The sequence below is a fragment of the Anas platyrhynchos genome, chromosome 12 (genome assembly GCF_047663525.1).
Source record: "Anas platyrhynchos isolate ZD024472 breed Pekin duck chromosome 12, IASCAAS_PekinDuck_T2T, whole genome shotgun sequence".
NCBI lineage: Eukaryota > Metazoa > Chordata > Aves > Anseriformes > Anatidae > Anas > Anas platyrhynchos.
Genome location: NC_092598.1, coordinates 21,299,830 through 21,318,376, shown reverse-complemented (window position 1 = coordinate 21,318,376; position 18,547 = coordinate 21,299,830). Strand labels below are relative to the sequence as shown.

The 18,547-nt window shown below is 33.3% G+C and overlaps 1 protein-coding gene across 6 annotated transcripts in view; it reads right to left on the bottom strand.

Moving 5' to 3' along the window:
* DPY19L3 (dpy-19 like C-mannosyltransferase 3) overlaps nucleotides 1-18,547 on the bottom strand; it is a 38,202-nt gene that overhangs the window by 18,235 nt on the left and 1,420 nt on the right. For 3 of the 6 annotated variants that reach the window (XR_011812172.1, XM_027466824.3, XM_027466821.3), the window contains exons 2-16: nucleotides 18,430-18,538; nucleotides 18,069-18,211; nucleotides 17,115-17,248; nucleotides 10,538-10,628; nucleotides 9,559-9,680; nucleotides 9,213-9,358; nucleotides 8,016-8,139; nucleotides 7,147-7,281; nucleotides 5,562-5,693; nucleotides 4,354-4,455; nucleotides 3,476-3,549; nucleotides 3,070-3,228; nucleotides 1,360-1,473; nucleotides 871-982; nucleotides 275-331 (exon numbers count right to left, since the gene is read on the bottom strand). Coding sequence is in view for 5 of the 6 variants with exons in the window: in XM_027466824.3 (XP_027322625.1) it covers nucleotides 275-331; nucleotides 871-982; nucleotides 1,360-1,473; nucleotides 3,070-3,228; nucleotides 3,476-3,549; nucleotides 4,354-4,455; nucleotides 5,562-5,693; nucleotides 7,147-7,281; nucleotides 8,016-8,139; nucleotides 9,213-9,358; nucleotides 9,559-9,680; nucleotides 10,538-10,628; nucleotides 17,115-17,248; nucleotides 18,069-18,171 (1,605 nt within the window). In the remaining variant the exon portion in view is untranslated. Of the gene's footprint in view, nucleotides 1-274; nucleotides 332-870; nucleotides 983-1,359; nucleotides 1,474-3,069; nucleotides 3,229-3,475; nucleotides 3,550-4,353; nucleotides 4,456-5,561; nucleotides 5,694-7,146; nucleotides 7,282-8,015; nucleotides 8,140-9,212; nucleotides 9,359-9,558; nucleotides 9,681-10,520; nucleotides 10,629-17,114; nucleotides 17,249-18,068; nucleotides 18,212-18,429; nucleotides 18,539-18,547 lie in introns of those variants that run through there. The other 3 variants (XM_027466823.3, XM_027466822.3, XM_038185349.2) reach the window with 3 other exon arrangements.

Here is an 18,547-nt window from a genome sequence, read left to right as displayed (position 1 = left end):
TGCATATAAATGCAGACAAACATTTGTATCTATGAACAATCCTTTGGATCAAATGAGTAATGTAATATCTTATGAATAATGTAATATATTATAATGTAATATCTTATGAATATATTATAATGTATTATAATGTAATATCTTATGAATAAAGGTGTATTCACTTTTTTTTTTAAAACTTTCTATGCAATTATGTACAGACAACATCTCCTTAGTAAAAAATGAAAATCCCATGCAATTAAAAAAGGCCAAAACACTGAGAGAGAAAAATACTTACCTTATATGAAATGTATAGCAATGTAATTATTGGTATGGAATATTTAATCATTTGTGTCTAAAAGAAATCCCAAAAAAAAAAAAGGTTATTCTGATGATACATCTTTTTTATACTTCATTTTCAATATATTGATATATATTACATGCTTATGTGGTAGAATTTACACATTTTGAATTTTAAGTTCATATTCTCATTTTGTTTTGAAGTAAAGCCCTTATACTTCTACCACAAAATGATGGATTTATATCTCTTTAATCAATCTTCTACCAAGATAAAACACTGTACAGTTGAGTTTAACAGACTCTAAAGTTCTCTTCAGACTGCTGCTTTCTTATTATTGTGATTAAGACTTTTTTTTAGTAAAATTGTAGTTATTTTTCACAGCTACATCAATATTGCCATCTAGTGTATTCAAATGGAATTGTTTAATATATAAAATACTGGAAAATGTATTTTACTTGATAAGCTTATACAAATATACTTCGGAAATAACTATTTTAAGAGGACTACAAACAATATTTATAGCTTTGAGTCTTGATTGACTTAGCTATGAAGCAAAAATTAACTTCATGAAATCCAGTAAGTATAGTGCCAACCCGCTGTGATGTGTAGAGATGAACACATTTCAGGATTAGTCGCCATACTTCTGTACTACACAGGCCAAAAGATGCAAATACACACATGTGGGACGTCCACAGGTACTTCATTCTGAAAGAATGCACACAATTTTTTTGCTTATCATCTGGAACTCTGCTAAGCTGTACTGATGAGAGCAGTTATATTACAGACATTTTGAACACAGTTTTCTTGGACTTTCAGGACTCTTAAGTAATTTAATGAAAGATCAGCATTACACTTTGGTATGTGCTCTTGAAAACATATCTGCTCCCCAAATTCCAAACAATAGTTTTTGGCAGAATTTGGGGAAATGTCTCAGTCAAGAGGAGGTGATACACCAGGGAGAGAAAAGAAGATTCATGGCGCTATCAGGTTATGGTCAGCATTTTACACTCTTACTAAAATATATTGTCTACAAAAACCTTTAAAATAATAACAACAAGAATAACAACAAAAAAATGTTGTACCTCATTGTGCTTAATGCCAGACACCCAAAAAGAACTGTGTGAATTAAGTTGTAAGCAGCATCAGGCTTCAGTGTTATTGTATATTCTGCTTTTTCCTGAACTTGATTTGAACCACTGATTGAACACAAGAAACAAAGTGTTATATTAAGTTCTGTTACACACATCATATAGTAGTTGGCAGTATTTTAAAAAAAGCACATTTAATCCTGATGCAAAAGAGCAATACTGTTGCTATCAGTCCACAATCTTGTATTACATCTGCGATATAAGTAAGCCTGATAGCACCAACTTGATAGAGCAACATTTTCATTTTGGTTTTCTGCATGTGCAGTGGGTTTAAATACGTTGAGAACGAGACACAATTATTTACAGAAAGGTATAGCTGAACAACTTGGTCTATTGCTTGAAGCAGCTACTCCCACAGGATTCACAAGGCTTTTGATGACAGTAAAAACTTTACTGTGTTTTGTGGTTCTCTGTTGGTATACCTGGATGCTACTTAAACTGTAGAATTTAGTCCATCTACAGAAAAGTAAGCTTACAGAAAGGAAGTGCTGAAGAACTTGTTATTGTCTAATGTGGCCAGTTTTGTGAATGTTCATAGAGGTCTGGTCAAAAAAGAAGCTGCTTAAATGCATGTGGGGGTTTTCCCTGTTTGTTTGTTTGTTTTGAGGGGGTAGTTGACATAATTGGGTCAGTATTAAAAACTGCAGTGAAGTCTTAGATTACATTAAGGGTTACAGTAATAAATAGCTGTAGAGTCTTTTGTTAGTTTTTAAAAATTGACTACTGCAATTAGTTTTTCAATATGTCATCTGAATGCCACCAAAATGCCTCACAGAGGACTGCACAATCACCATATCATAGTTTTAGAATCATTATGTGCCAGACCCTCTCTCACTCCCCTTTGCCCTTCACACCTTTTTCTTATTTTCCATAAAGCCTACAGTGATTGATATTAGTAATATAATACTCCTTAATTTTTGGTTAATCAGGTTTCCTATCATCCCTTCTAACTTTTGCCCACATTATAAATGTAAAACAGAGTAGTCTATAATTAATCATTTACTTTAAAAACTAAAATAAATTTAAATTTGTATTTAGTACTAATTTTCTTCTACTGTTCTGTAAATTCCTCCAAATCCTACACCTTAGCTACAGGAACTAATCTAAATTACCTGGTGGCAGGTGATGGACAGTTGCAATCTACCGTTCTTGCCACCTCTTTACACAGATTGCAACAGTTCAGGTCAGAGTATGTTAGTTCCTATCTGGGCAGCTTGAGGACACCCATCCGGGAAATCTTTGAGTACCTTACACAGGGAAAATGAGATGAACTATAGAAACTAACACGTATGTTAAAAAAAAATAAAAAAGCACACTTTCTCCTCCTTTCACCAGAAGGAAAAAAAAAAGCCTAACCAACAAACAACTCTGTATATACTGCAGAACTTCAACAGCAAACAAAAGAACTGGGAAGAATCTTGCGGAGATTATTTCTTTGTTCAGACCTGTTACACTGATTGTATTTTTAGCTTTAATAGGAAATCTCTTATTCTGCCTGATCTCTATGTAGTACATCCTATTGTTTCCTTAGCACATGTGGAAAGTCGTAATGTATGCTGCTGCATTCAACTGTCAGTTTCTTGGCCTGCTGAAGAAAACTGATTTAAAAAAAAAAGGGGGAATTATTTTTAAAACATATTTTACCTGAGGTTCCGAAAGGCAACAATGAGAGCTGCTACTGTCAAAGGGAAGAGACTGAATATGTAGACGTAAAAAAGTAATGTATCCGAGAGTCTTGAAAAAGTATTTAATGGTAGTAAACCAAAAGCTTCTTCACAAAGATAGAGGTTAGCATCAAAATCTCTAAAGAAAAAAGAATAATACTTGTCATCGTGTATTTCATAACTTGATATCAAAAAGGACCAAAGTTTCCTTTTTTCCAAGCAATTATACAGCCACAGTTGTATAGCTTTTTATGGGAAAAAAAAAAGTCTGACATAAACATGGTAAAAATTCATGATTCATTACTAAGATTTTAAATAAGCAACAACCTGCAGACTTCAGTTATTGGAGCTTTACAACAAAAAGTAAAATTGCAGCTAACTCATACCTTGTTGACCCGAATCCAAATTTTGCTTTCAGGAATTTGAATATATGTTCATCTGATTCAAGATTAAGACTTTTCTACAAAAGGAAATAATAATAAAAAAAAAAAGCAATCAATATTTCTAAGTACTGAAAAATTAAGCTTCACCTAGTAAACTTGTTTTTTACTTTTGAAATTAAACTATGAAGCACACAGGCTTACTGAGATAGAACGAGTGCTTATTTGATTGCAAAGCACCCTGTAATTTGGTGCTGTGAATCAAAGGACAAGTTATTTACCTTTCAAAATACATATATTGGTTTCTTATTTACAGATAAATTTTACCCATGACAGGTTGGTTTTAGCTAAGTTTTACTTCAATGACTTATTACATCTTACCATGGTATTTTATATTAGATATGTACTAAGTTTTAATGTCAGTTTTACAATCTCTTGAAAAGCAGAAAACTGCTTCTGTCTGTACTATTGTGCAGATCTCTTGATGCACAAGAAGTAAATAAAAGTACGGAATAGTCTACGTCAGTTTTACAGCAAGCATTTATTTTAATTGCATCCACTGAAAAGTGAATTAAATGAAATTTTGCAGTACCATAATGCAGTATAAATCTATTTTTTATAAATTAACACTACATATTCAAATACACATTCATAACTTGAAGTTCACCTGTAGTTTTATGTTAAGAGTTTTAAGATTGTATGTCTTAAAGTATACCAAAAAGATTAGCAAAGCAATCTTTTAATTTCTGAAACCTATTCTTAGAAATGCAGTGATATCTTTGCAATTTTTATTTAAAGGTATTATTGTAGATGATCTCAAGTACCTTTCAATATTACAAAATTAAATTTTGTAGTATTACTGTGTTAAAAAAATATTTCCTTACCTTAATGAATTTATTTACTAGAAGAGTCAAGCTTGAGACTAATAGTACATGGAGGATAAGTTTCCCAAGCCTATTAAACAAGTTGCCCTTCTTTAAGTTTTTCTAGAGAGAAGAAAATATTAGGATTTCAATATTTAAAATATTTAGGATTCGTATATATTTGGAACAAAACCAACAAAGACTATTTGAAACCACTTATTTGTTAGGCCTTTTATCAGGATATGTATTAGGCTCTTGTAAGCAAATATTCCATCATAACCAAGTATCCAGAAACAAGATACATTTCTTCCCTGAAACCGAAGGGACAGCATCATAAAGAACGCTCCAGCATATTTTTTTGGCACAGTTATTTAACTAGCCGAATAGCCTTCACTTAGAGGTGGCACCAAAAGCAATATTTACACAATTACTGGCACCCAGAGAAACTGCAGTTGTGATCCAGGATTCCTCTAACTTCAGTAGCATTATGTGCCTTTTGCCACATTTAGGTGGAGAGTCAAATTAAAAGTGTATTCTGACTAAAACTATCAGTTGATGTGATTTTGACCAATTTTCCAGGTCAAAGCTCCAGATCCAAGAACTGAACTTCTCATGCTCACAGACAACTTGCATTAGGTGCAGACATTAACTATAAAACCAAAACAAACAAAAAAAAAAAACAGTCCTGATTTTAAAAAGTCACAATAGTGAGAGAGAGCAGGAAAGACTCTACAGGTTCATATATCCTGGTTAGAGGCAATCAACAATGCTAGTAATAGGAAAAAAAAAGAACTGCAAATAGAGGAAAAAATCCTAATCTTTGAAAGAAACAATAGATTTCTGTAAACTGAATTCAACATATATCTAGATCTCATAGAATATTTTGCTAGAGGCAGATCTGTAAACCTAAGACGAGTCCTGCTGAAACAAGTGTAGTCCATTTATGCAATTTTTTTGCAGGATCAAAACTGAAGCTTGCACAATCATATGTTAATAGCAATCACAGAATTATGGTGTTCAATATGCTCAGTTACACTGTAGTTAGTGTAACTGAATTCATTATTTGTTCACGCAATATTTTTGTTCCTCTACTCTAAAGTAATTCCTGTAATTTGTATTAGGTAATTTAAGACTGTAATGCACACAAATTTTTCATTTATAATACATAATGTGTAATATATATATAGATTATATTGTGATATATACTTCAAACATATTTCAGTACATACCTGGATTGTTCTTGCTATCAAGACAGAAGCATTAAAGCTTATAAGTAATGATCCAAGAATCATAGAATTAAAAAACTGTAGGACACAGACTAGCAGTAATCCAGAAATTTGGATGATATAGAGCCATGTAACCTGTAAAAATAATGATACTTTTATGCCTACAAAATTTTAGTCAGCTGCTTTTCTTAGAATATGTTTTATAATTTATTTCAACATCAATTACTTTTACAAAAAATATGTTGTCTTGCGCTATATCATCACACCTAGATCCATTACTATACTCTTCCTATATTTATGTCTTGAAATAGATTTAGTATTTTATACCTTTCCTAAGAAAATCTGATGCTGTCATAAATTGGACAAATTAAACACTTGCAGAGTGAGGAAAATATTAATTAGTTAGAATTTATCTAACTAATTTTTTTTGATTTATGTTATCTATTTTCTTTAGTCATAAAACTGTATCTGTAGCCTCTGTAATGTCTTTACAACCAAAGACATACAGCACAGTGCAGTATAGCAATTAAACATCTGATTTCTGTGTAACTTCATTTATGTCTTTTCAAACAATACAGAACTATTATGACAATTCACTTGAATACATGTGCTAAAAAAGTCAGCTGATTTTCTGATACAGTTGTACCAAAACACAAATTTTACCTTACAAAAAGTGAAGTTTAGTCTTGTACTACTGCAGTGGCCAAAGTCAGTACCAAATGACCATCAAACTCCAGTAGTGTTAAGTAGCGCTTTTGAAAAATTAACATGGAATAAGTGGTGCAATAAGTCCATTATAGTATAACTGGGGGGGATTGGACTAGATGATCTTTCAAGGTTCCTTCTAATCCCTAACATTCTGTGATTGCCAAACGTTAAGGTAGCTAATTAGTCACATTAATTGCTAACCTCAGGTTACATTTGAACACATAATGAAAATTTTAGATTTAATCTCAGTAGAATTTCACACTGATATTGAGTTCAATGTTTTCATCTTCTACAATGTGCTTCCATTTCTGAAGATTGACAGTACATGATCCCTTAATTTCCTAGTGACATTTGTTTGACTTTTCAGCTCCTTCTGTTTAGCAACAGTGATAATGTTGTTATTTCGTGGTGAATTTCAATGCATGAAATCTAACTGCTTCTTTTGAGCCCTCCAGTCTATTTTCCTCTTCTGTGGTACAGTGCCTACAACCTAACTTTCAAACAAGGATGCAGAATGGTTGAGGCAAAATTCATAGCCTGTTATGACTTCAGCTCAGGCAAAGATTTCTTGTGCCTTTTTTTTTTTTCCTAGTCACTTCCAGAGGACATGCTCAAGCTGTGGTACTAGATAACTGTTGAGATGGTGTTTAAAAGCATTGCCTTAGTAATGTCAAAATATAGTTGTGTCTAAACAAAACTAGACTAAAATTAACTGGAGTGAATACATGAAGTGAAATAAAATCAGCTAAAAAAAATGAGAAATTTGATTGTTCACTTTTCCCACTTAAAATATATGCACTATGATTATTCAAAAGCTGAAAGGCATACATGCAATGCTTCCATAGCTTGATGATGGAAAAGAGAAAAGTTTGGTTCTTACCTTCGCTGTGGGAAGCATATCAAAGCAGTCCAGTATGAATAACGCCAATGCTTGTATCAGCATCATAAACTGATTAAATTGCCATGTCAAGCTAAAGAGGAAGGTTGCTATGAATACAGCGAGAAGTGTCAGTCTCTGGGAGGGTGGAAAAAAGTTTTATTAAACTTTATTTTCCTTCATCAGAAAAAAAATCAGGGATTTAATTTATTTTAAATTAATTTTTAAAATTGCTAATACATGCTCTCTGCAGTAACTGCTTGTAAGATAGTATTTTTAGACCTCAAGCTCTTGTATTTACACCTGTATTTTATCACTGTAATATGTTCTGGTTTCAGCTGTGATTGAGTTAATTTGCTTCACAATAGCTGCAAGAAAATGGTGAGTTTTCAGATATGTTCAGCCCATAGATTGACATGCGATGTGATTTATTATGCTATAAATAGTAGTTGACTTGAACAAATTGAGGAGTAATGACTGTTTGTCAGAGTTTATCATCAACTTACTTTTATTGCTGCAGATTGGCACAACCTCCTATTTTTGTAATACAAATGAAAGCAAAGGAAAAGCTTTATTACTTGAGTTTCAACAAGCTTTTTTCCTGTCTCCTGTGCTGCTGTTTTGTACTCTATAGAGCTTAATTTTAAAGCTAAAAGTTTCAGCATATTTTTTTCAATGCTGAGCATATATATGTTTGTTTTCCAACTAAATCTAAAGGATATTTTAATCTTTGTAAGCAATTTGTGTGTGTGTGTGTGTGTACACATATATATCTCCAGTGCTATAAATGCTTTTTAAGTATTTTCTCCTAAGTTTTAGAGACAGTTTTCTGATACTAGTTTTGCTGTGTCATACTTTTAAGAAATACTCACTTCTTGAGCTGGCTGCAAATGCGTTCTGAGTAGGTATGTGATGGCTGCAATCTGAACCGCAAAGAATGGTAGTGCCCAGTTTTCTCTTAAGGGAATGGTGAATTCTACTCTTGTAGTATCTATTCTATACAAAACAAACAGTTTCATAAATTTAAAACAAACAGAACACTAACTTGGGTGACAGAGAGGCTGCAATGACAGGCATGTTTTGTGGTGTTTTAGAAATGAAGACTCTAAACTTAACATGCCTGGTTCTAGAAAAAATATCATTATGAAGGTCCTGCAAATCTGCAAGCTGTTTCTGTACCTCAGCTGCTGTGCTTTAACTTTACTTACTGTGAGAAAAAGAATATAGTATGGATTAAACCTTACTTCTGAAATACAGCTTGAGTAATTCAAAAATGAAAAAAATCAACCCCTCTCCCCGAAAAACACCTCTGGAGTCCAGCATGTGGAATTTAAGCTACAGGTAATTACACTTTGTCTTTTGGTTTCTGTAAAGCGCATATCAGAATATTAAGACATCAAGTTCCTCAATGTGATCCCAATGCATTGGATTTGAAAACCACTAGACTGGTCAGAAGCTTGAGGTAATGTTTTGAATATTCTAACATAAAAGGTATGTTACAGGAATTAGTACAAGCTCTCCAATAGGCAGTCATTACAAAATCTCAATTAAAAGTTAAAAAAAAAACATCAACACAGAACAGTCTATGTCACTAGTCTTAGCTTCATTCCAGCAGCTTAGTGCTGATGTAAAGCCAGTTCCTCCATGTTTCTCTCTGAATGGAGAAATCAATTGATAAAAAGATGATCTTAGGTTGTTTATAATCTCTGGTGGGTGGATACTAAGGTGAGACCTAAAGGGCATATTAGCAGATGTCTTTAACATCTAAGGGACCCTAGGCTGGAAAATACAGGACATATCATCTGGAGATCCAGGCATATCTGAGATTTGTAGTCCATTTTCTGAGACTAATTTACACAATTTTTCTACTCCAATTTCTTGAAACTTCTGCATCTTCAACCCATTTTTGATTGTTTTCTAATTATTTTCTATTATTTTTTCCATTTTGTGTCTAATCTGGAGAGAGACCTTATTTTTTCTTCTAATTAATCATGCATTTGAAGGTTTAATGCTCTACCTTTGACATGAGGTAAAAATTTTTGGAAGACTGAATACTGAATCTCACTTACCTGTTTGTAATATACCAGCAAGCTGCCAATAACCCTGAAAGCCATGTTCCACTAAGAAGCCAGCTTGTTACATACAGAGCAAAGACATATACTGCCTGAAGTCCAAACAAAGTGTAGATATAAAAATAAACAGGCTCTAGGTATTGCTGTAAAACACAAGAACACTGATGTTGACATAAAACACTTGGGGAGAGGATTATACTTAATATATATGAAGTTTTGCTTTGATAAATTACAAAGGTATCAGAAATATTTCTAATTAGAAAATAACTGAAAAGGGGAGCTATGATTCACTGGGCAAACTTCATAATGCACTTACAATCTAAAGCCATAAATAAATGCCTACCTGAATTGGAAGAATCCTATACAGAATGCTGAGAAACACCTCCTGGTAAACATTCATTCTTTCAAGTATGTTAATTGTCCTCACAGATTCAGTTTTATTGTCATATACTAAACCATGTAAACCTTAATGATAAAGAGAAATTGAAATAGGAGATGGTCATTTTCCCCCCTCCATCTTCATTTGAACAGTGAATAACTTTTTCAAAGGTATTTTAGGATCTTTCACCAAAAACTGCATATGTTGAGCCAAGGATTCAGATTACATTACCTCTAAATCACTATGACCTTCTGATGTCCTCAGCTTCCCTGCTGAGAATGTGACTTAGAGTGCTAATTCAAGTACTATATATTTAGTAATGCATAAAACATTTATTTTTACACTTACATTCCTAGTATAGAGTTAGTGGTATGTACTAGATCTTGCGAACCATTCTTGTCACTACTTTGAACACAGGTGATGTTACTATTGACAAATGTAGTATAAGGAAAATTGATAGGGAGCAACATTTACGTATCTAGAAAACACGACACTATCACAGAAAACCCTGTCATTGTATATGGTTTGCTTTTGAAAACTGCCATTGTGTCACTTACTGTATAGGCATACAACAAGAAATTGTCCCTTCCCGCAAATAATTCATCATTTAAGTTGAACAAGAAGAGAAGAGTAAAAATAAGAGTAATAAACTGAATAAACCAACAAGGCTGAAATCTGAACAAATATGAAAGCTGTCTCCCAAAGACATTGCCTTCCTCTGAAGGTGAAGGTGTGGGACAGAAACCAATATATCACTGTGAAACTGATTACATCCATAACTTAGTGGCTCCTTGGTGGATGAACAGAACAAATATGTCTCCAGTACAACTGTTACACCATCTTTCACAGTTATGGTATTCCTTGTCTTCAACTATATTTGAAAAAATGTTAAAAACAGTCAGCTGGCAACACAAAGGAAAACTTACTTTACAGTTTACAATACCTTGCTGGATGGAAGCAGCCTGAATCATCTGTTTGTAGTAGGAGTAATAAAGTCCGCATTCTGTTCTGAATGAAATTTCTCTTTCAACTTCCTGCAAGTTAAAGTTCAATAATAAATTCACTTTCTATTTGCTTTTTGCAGTCAAATGAAGCTGCCATGTTTTTCCATCAAGTCAACCCAATGGATACGGTAACTAGTGAATTTTGGTACCAATTATGTTAAACTTGCCTATGTAAGTAAACTTCTAATATTCTGATCTAATTAATTTCATCAGATACTCATCCAAATAACAATTACTAAAGAGTCAATTTTAAAATAGAAAATTTATTTCAAATTTCAGTATAAATAAAAACATGAAATTCTAATTCTGTCTACAATGGGGGAACCGGCCTATTCAGTAGTTTGAGTCTTTGGATTTATGTATTCTATGCAACTTAATTTAAATAAAATACACGAACAACTTAGGGTGAGAGGCAAAAGGGCTGAGGTGTTGATGCTTCTGTTAACTATAGAAATGTATGTGCCTTTGGTGGTTCTGATATGCAGTTCTGAAACATTTTGGATCTTTTACTATTTTTGAATTATTCAGTGTTTAGATAGGTGCAGTGGCCAAGGGGTGGACTTTAAAACTGCATATGCGTGCTCCATGCATTTAAACTTTTCTTCCAGATGTGGTTACACTGTAGTGCTCCATGGTTTTGCCACCTTAAGGCTTGATTAAATCAATGTGCTATACTTGGGACTACATCATTATCCCAACTCTGAGATTTCAACTGGCAGGGTAATCTGCTGCCCATTTTCCTAAAAGCTGTTTCTTGCAATAAGCCAGCTAATCATTACTCTCACACTTAAAATATACGTTAAAAAAAAAAAAAGATTATCTACTTGTTTTTAGGCACAGGTAGAGTTATTTTTTAATCCAAAAATGTTTACATTATCTAAATTATGTGCATTTCAAACTCTACCTTTTTATTAGCTGATGCTAAAGCAGGTGAGGTCTAGTGAACTGTGAAAGCTCTCCTAGATAAAAAACTGCTCTCAGACAGGCTTAGGCATTTGTTTCCTTCTGTTAACTTATTAGTTATGAAGACCTAATGAAATTTAAAACAAAATCAGAGCCTTGGATGACCACATTTAACCAAGATAAGACTGCATGAACAGCCAATTTGATGAGAAATAATAGGCATCTTATACAAAATTATTTTCTTAGTAGTGATCTTTGTAGTAGTTTTGATAAACACATTCCTTCAATTATCTCTGTTAAGCAGTTAATTAGAAAAGGTTAATATCCCAATTTGCAATCCAATGAGGTCCCCATATGCGGTGTAAGGAAGTCATACATTAAGAAATTTTGGTGAGATTTCTAAAGATAACCTTATTAATTCATGTTTTGTTTGTTTTTTTACAAAATTACTGAAGTAACAGAATGATATGATTCTGATATTTTTATGAATGCCATTCTGGTTAAAGCAACCTTGCACAGAATTTCAAGACCTTCACCTCTCTTAAACAGTCTCATCTCTTCTGCTGGCACAGAACCCATAATGGGGTTAAAAATAATAATAAAAAAAAATGGGGTTAATAATAATAATCATAATCATGCTCCTCCTTTCTCTACTGCCCAGTACACCATATCTTAAACCAAAACACATGTTTTATTGAAGTTAACTATTGACAGAATAAATCAATATTAGTTCTGGTCTGAGAAAAATCAACAGATAAAAACGCATCTGATTCAAAATAAGTCCACAATTAAACTCTCCAGATGCTCTGCAGCATACAAATAATTATAATACCATCAGAAGAAACTGATATTGGCACTACATACTAAAAGCTACGTACTTAGCAAAATGAGAATGCTGGATTTTGAATGAGCTCTATTTTCAAATTCATCACTACTGAAGTCTTCTAATACCAAAATACCAAAAAGCAGATGATTCAAAGTGTTTAAAAAAAAAAAAAAAGAAGAAGAAATGTTAACATTTGGAATTTATTAAGGGGGAGAGCAGAGTCACAGAGGGGGATCTAATTAGCAAAAATGCATTCAAACGTGATTAAATTGTAATCCTGGCACCAGCTGTATTCAACCAAATTCTATACTTTATGAGACAAACACTAGTGAGTTTTACATCTGTTTCATGCTAAGATAACATCTGTTTTATTCACGTGCAATATTTTTCCAGTTCTACAGCAACTTATACTTTTTCTAGTATTCCATGACAATAAAAACATATGGACTTACGGGTAAGCATTATAAAAGCACACATGCCTTATTGTATATTCAATTTGTATGTGTTCAACAAAGTTATCACTGTTATAAAAAAATCCTCCAGTATTGTATGGCATATGATTTCTATTTATGCAATTGTAGTCTGATAGTATTAACCATTCAAAACAAAATACAAAGGACTCTTCCTCTCTAGAGCAGTACAAAATTCTGGAAGTCAAATTTCCGTAAGATCCCTAACTGAGTCATCCCAGATACTGAACAATCAGCCAAAGTCTGAGTTGAGCTTTTCTACAAATAAAGAGCACTAGCAAAGCTCTAATTTGTTTTACCTTTTGACAAAACTAAAGCACAATTTGTGTTACTGAAAACATCCTTTAGCTGTTCCATTTAAGATTTGAAAATCTTCTCAACTGTATAAGTGGCAACTCAATACAGATGGCTGCTGTCATCGTTTCTGGTTGCAAATCATGCCTTCAGCAAACGTATTTAATCCACGTACATGGTCTGTTGCCTGGTTAACCTTATGCCCATCTGTTAGGATGGCATGGCTCCTACTCAGATGATTTTTGATCTGGAATAAAAGCACCCAACAGCCACTCAATTGATACTTCTTTGGAAAAATACCACAAAAGTTTTGGAGTGCCCTCCCCCTGTTTATGGCTTACATATTCACTTTGGGAAGTTCTAATTATCTAGCTGCCAGTTTCTCCACTTTTTCTCGTCTTTATTTTATATTCAGAATGTAAAGAGGTAAAATAGAGGCACTCAGAGAAAGAATCCTAGGCTTTTTATGCTGTATGTCTGAAAGATTTGAAGCTTGATATTTTTATTCCTGGTTTTCTTACAAGCAGCAACTTTATTCAAGGTAAAGGAAACAGCAGTCACCTAAATGCTTACTCAGAGGGGATGAAGAACAAATGAAAGCTCTGAATGTTTAACTGTTTGTGTTAGAGCATTAATTTGTTGTGTGGCCTTGGCCTGTTCAAGATTTCTTCTGAGTTTGCATTTGAACAAGCAATACAACAGCTGACAGGAAAGGTGATGCAATTCCCACCCTTTTTAATTTCTGTAGAACAGCATGTTTCCAAAATGATACTACACTTGAGAAGCAATCAATAAACTCAATCAAAAATCAGAATTGCTGAAAAATACTGGAAATAGACTTGCCAGAAAATTGAGAAAGGCTTTTTGGCTAAGAAACCTGTTTCGGCTTGTACCATCACAAAGAGAAATGTTTATTGTTTTGATGCATATGAGAGATTGAAGCTTTTTTTCTTCAAATAGCTTGACCAAGATAAGTCATTGTAATCTTCTGTGATCCCTGGTAGAAGTGCATGAAAACACCTCTTCTGATTATGTGACATGGTATTTTCCATTCTAATTTTTTTCTGCATTTTTTTTCAGGAGGTCTTGGGATAGTAAAATAGTAAAAAAAAATAAATACCAGACATGCACCACTTTCATAGCATAAACGGCTCTTCAAAATCTGCTTTTTCAGTTTTTCTGATAAAGAAACAATATTATAGCCTTCTCCAATGACGATGGCAAATTTGTAATAGCAGGCATATTTATTAGCAACTAGGAATAAGACTCACACATACTGAACCAGCTGAAATCACTACACTGTTGAAAGCCATGTTTAAAATAATACAAAACAGTATAACAAGCACAGACCACAGTTCTTGGTAGTCCGGTGAACCAGTGCTGGAAAATACCCAAAACTGAAGCAGCTTTCTGTTGACTGTAATTGAAATTACAGAAAGTCAATCACTACAAGTGCACACACAAGTTGTTACTTCAATTACACTGAAGTTACAATTCATGACTTCACACAATGAAGTCATTTTTACTTCTAGTCTTTAGGGCTGAATACAATTGGCAAAATGTGTAATTCTGTAACTAAGCAATTATGATGTTCATGCATCAATGTAGTCTTAATTCAGAAAAAAAAATCTACCTTTCTACCTAAGCAGTATATGTAAAAGCTTCTGTATAGATTAGTCCAAAAGTCCAAATTTTTAGCCAAAAATCTTTCAAAATTCTCATATTTGCTTAAGATAGGCAAATATTTATGCTTTGGCTAAACTATAAAATGTTAGAGGAAAAAAAAAATTCATTTATTTTCAAAAAAAAAAATTGTGAGGATCTCATACAGCTTAGATTTCTTATCTTGCTAGTCTGACTTCTCACCATAAAATAGGTATACTGGCAAGAAAAATGTGTATAAAATATGGATACTGAGATGTGCATACTGGCATGAAAATTAGTCTTGCCTATATTTAAATTAATGTTAAAACCTTAGAAAGCTTTGTGTTAACCAAAGTGAAAGCACGTTCAAACTCTGGCCTGGCAGACAACTGCAGATGTTATCAGACTCGTATCATTCTCAACATTCTTTGCATTTGCAAATAAACTGCAGGGGTTGCTACCTGTTTGTTTTCAACCTATAATACATCATGTAAGGACAAGTCTTTCGAAATATCTTTGAATCCTTCTTGGAAAGTAAGCATTTACAAAACTAAATTGCATTTGTCTGATCAAAGTATAATGGTAGTCTTCTACATGAAAAGATATCCTCAGAACCAATGTAAGTTGAGAATGTGCACATGCAAAACATAAATAGACTATTTTCACTGAATAATACATACATATTCATACAAACATGAATACATACTGCTTTTCACTGCTCCAAAAAGCAGTATGTATAAAGCCTGTCTGATTTTGGCTCTGTGTTACAACTGGTTATTTTATCTCTAATGATACACGTATATGAAACCCCATTAAAGTTTTTCCTGTTGCTGTCAGCTTAAAATTAGCCCTGGGGGCTCCCAGATTCTCTGGCGGAGTTAACATCTTTGACCTCATATTATAGTAAGAGTATCTTACTAAGATACCTTCTTACCTCTTACCTTCAGTAAGAGTATCTGTATGTTTTTCTCAGTTAACCTGTTGGTAGATGAATTTAATACTTTTAAGACTATTTCCATCAAATTAGCTAAAATTGTTCAACGTACTCCGATGTTACTAGATATCATATCGATTCCTTAGGATGGAATGAGAGCTACAAAGACAACAGACTAAAAATATATCTATATGGTTAGGGTGTTTTCCAGTTTTGAAATCTAATGGCATTCTGTACTTAATGATCAAATAAAATGGTCATTTCATCCACTGGGGGGGCAACTTAATTGCAACTACAGACTTGCTTCTCTTAGTGTGCTGTGTCCCTGTGTATCAGTTCAATAGAAAAGAAAACAATGTTCAGACATGGACTTGTAGACATTTATATTTGTACTTCAAAATACCTGTGGAATTCATCAATACCTGTTTTTGGAAGGACAAGGTAAATCTGAGGTGCACCTAATACGTATATAATATACAATATATCTCTACATTCAGAGAAAGATGACAGCAGGTACAAAACTCTATTATATGTATAATACAGCAGTAACTGCTTCAGTAAGTACCAACTATTTTTATTTTCAATATGTAAATGTGTCTTGGACAGGATAAGTGCCTATTATAGGAAAGAATGATATTGCAATACAAGTGTTCCAGTTAAATACAGATATTTGAATAACGTAATACATGGAGACCTAACAGAGCCTACCAATCTTAGGCATTTTCAAAGAAAAATTACTCACCTGTTTCTTTTCTCTGGTTAAATTTAGATGTGCGTAAAGCTGTGTTATTTTCCCATGCAATGATTCTGGGAAGAAAACTAGTCAGTTCTGGATCTTGGGAATAAAAATTCCCCTAGAGTGTTTTACATTGATAATTGTCTGAAATGTATTTTGAGGTTTGCGCATTTAGAATAGTCTTATATAAGATTAGTATTGAATAGTAAGAGACTGTGCCCAAATTGTATTACAGGATCATAGCTTAAATATAATTAAAGAACTGTGAGCCAGGATCTTGTGTATTATTTTTAACTGTTGTTTTGTTTTTTTGGTGGTGGTAGTTTTGGATTGCTTTTGCTACAAGATATGTTTATAAAGCAACACATAGCAGATTGTTAAAACTCTCTTCTTGATAATGACCAGTGCTTGGAAGAACCATTGCTGTCCCTCAGGCAGCAGAATAATGGCACACACAGCTGTATAACAATGCATTTAGACGAAAAAAAGTGGTGAAAGGTATTTACAGAAATGACTTGAGTACTTAAAATGTCGTGGGGAGGGAAGCACAACTTCTGATTTTACATAACAAATTAAAAAAAAAAACAACTGAAATATTCTATGTTTTTGAGCAAGTTACAAGACAGATAAATAAATGAAACTTCAACTAACATTCTTATTAAAGCTCTACAAAAGCACTGATTGATGAAACTATGAAAATGACTGTTACCTTAATATTGGAAAACCACAGGTCATTTTCATGCAGCGTAGCAACATAAAAAGAAGTAAGAAGTCCAACACCAATGGCAACAATTCCACCAAGAGTTATTGAAAGTATGTTCCACAGCTTTCCACCTGTATGATCTTGGAAGAGAAATATTTGACTGTGTAACTGTGAAGCACACGATTCAATTTTAATGAATTTTGGAAACTCATTGATACACTGCCTGTGCTAGTACAGGTTACATTCTGGCATCAGGACACAGGGTTTTGAGAGCTCTTTATAAAGTTAGGTTTTTTCTTTGCTCATAGCAATTCAAGTACATGCAAAATGAAATAAAGTGTGCCTTACTTGGAAAATGTAGTTATAGTTTAAGAACACCACAACTCTACATAAATCTAGATATATATCATATCTAATTTGTAAATCCAAATTGGAATATCCTCAAGGGCATCTTTTCTAAATCAAAGCTGTAGAGGATGACTGTTAGATCACAAAGATATCAAATCTTCAAACTTCTTAATATATCTGCCTGCTTTTTTAAACTTAGCTAGCCAGTCTGTCCTGCAGCCAAAAAGCAAGGGTTTCTAGTTCAAGTAATATTTCATATGCAATCTGCTTATATTTAAGTACGATCAATTAGAGGTTTTCAAATCTTTTTATGTTACCAATGATTTGAACTGTGATTCCTTTAAAAACGGATGACAACTATAAGAAATCTGACAATGCACCACCATTAGTAAACAGAAAAAAAATGTTTTTACCGAATAAATTAGAGTTTTAAAATGGAGTGAGATTGCCATGCAGTAATCTGCATGCTCTCTCTCATCCAACTAATTTTGGTAATAGATATTCAAGTATGAAAATTTATTCGGTACTTACCTATTTCTAACCTGTGTCTAAGACAGATACCAGATGCTGAACACTACAGTACAAAGTCATAATGTCCTAATCATTACCTACCAGACAGAACATCCCCATCAGACTTCACATTCTTCTCTTCTGAAGGCTGATCTTCAGCTCCTTCTGTGACTCTTCCACCCCTTCTCTGTCTTACAGTTGTCATGATGACAGTCACTTTAATTCATTATTCTTCAGTCTGACTCCTAAATGGAAACATACAAGCAATGCATCTTCCTACCCAACACTCATTTAATACTGTATGAAATGTCTGAAAACAGAAACATATTTTATGCCATCAGAGACCTTAAATTACCTGAGTTGAAAGTATAGGAAACATTACCCTAAATCTACTCATGAAATTCATAATTTTCCATACTCCTGACAAGGTTTTAGAACGGATCATAGCTTTGAATGCACTCACTTTTTGGGTCCTTGACTCAAAATGCCTATCAGGCTCCACTTCTTTGAACAGTATGAAATGTCAGCCCTTCACAGAAAAAAATGTTCTTTAAGCTGTTTTAGTTGGGTACCTAGAATAG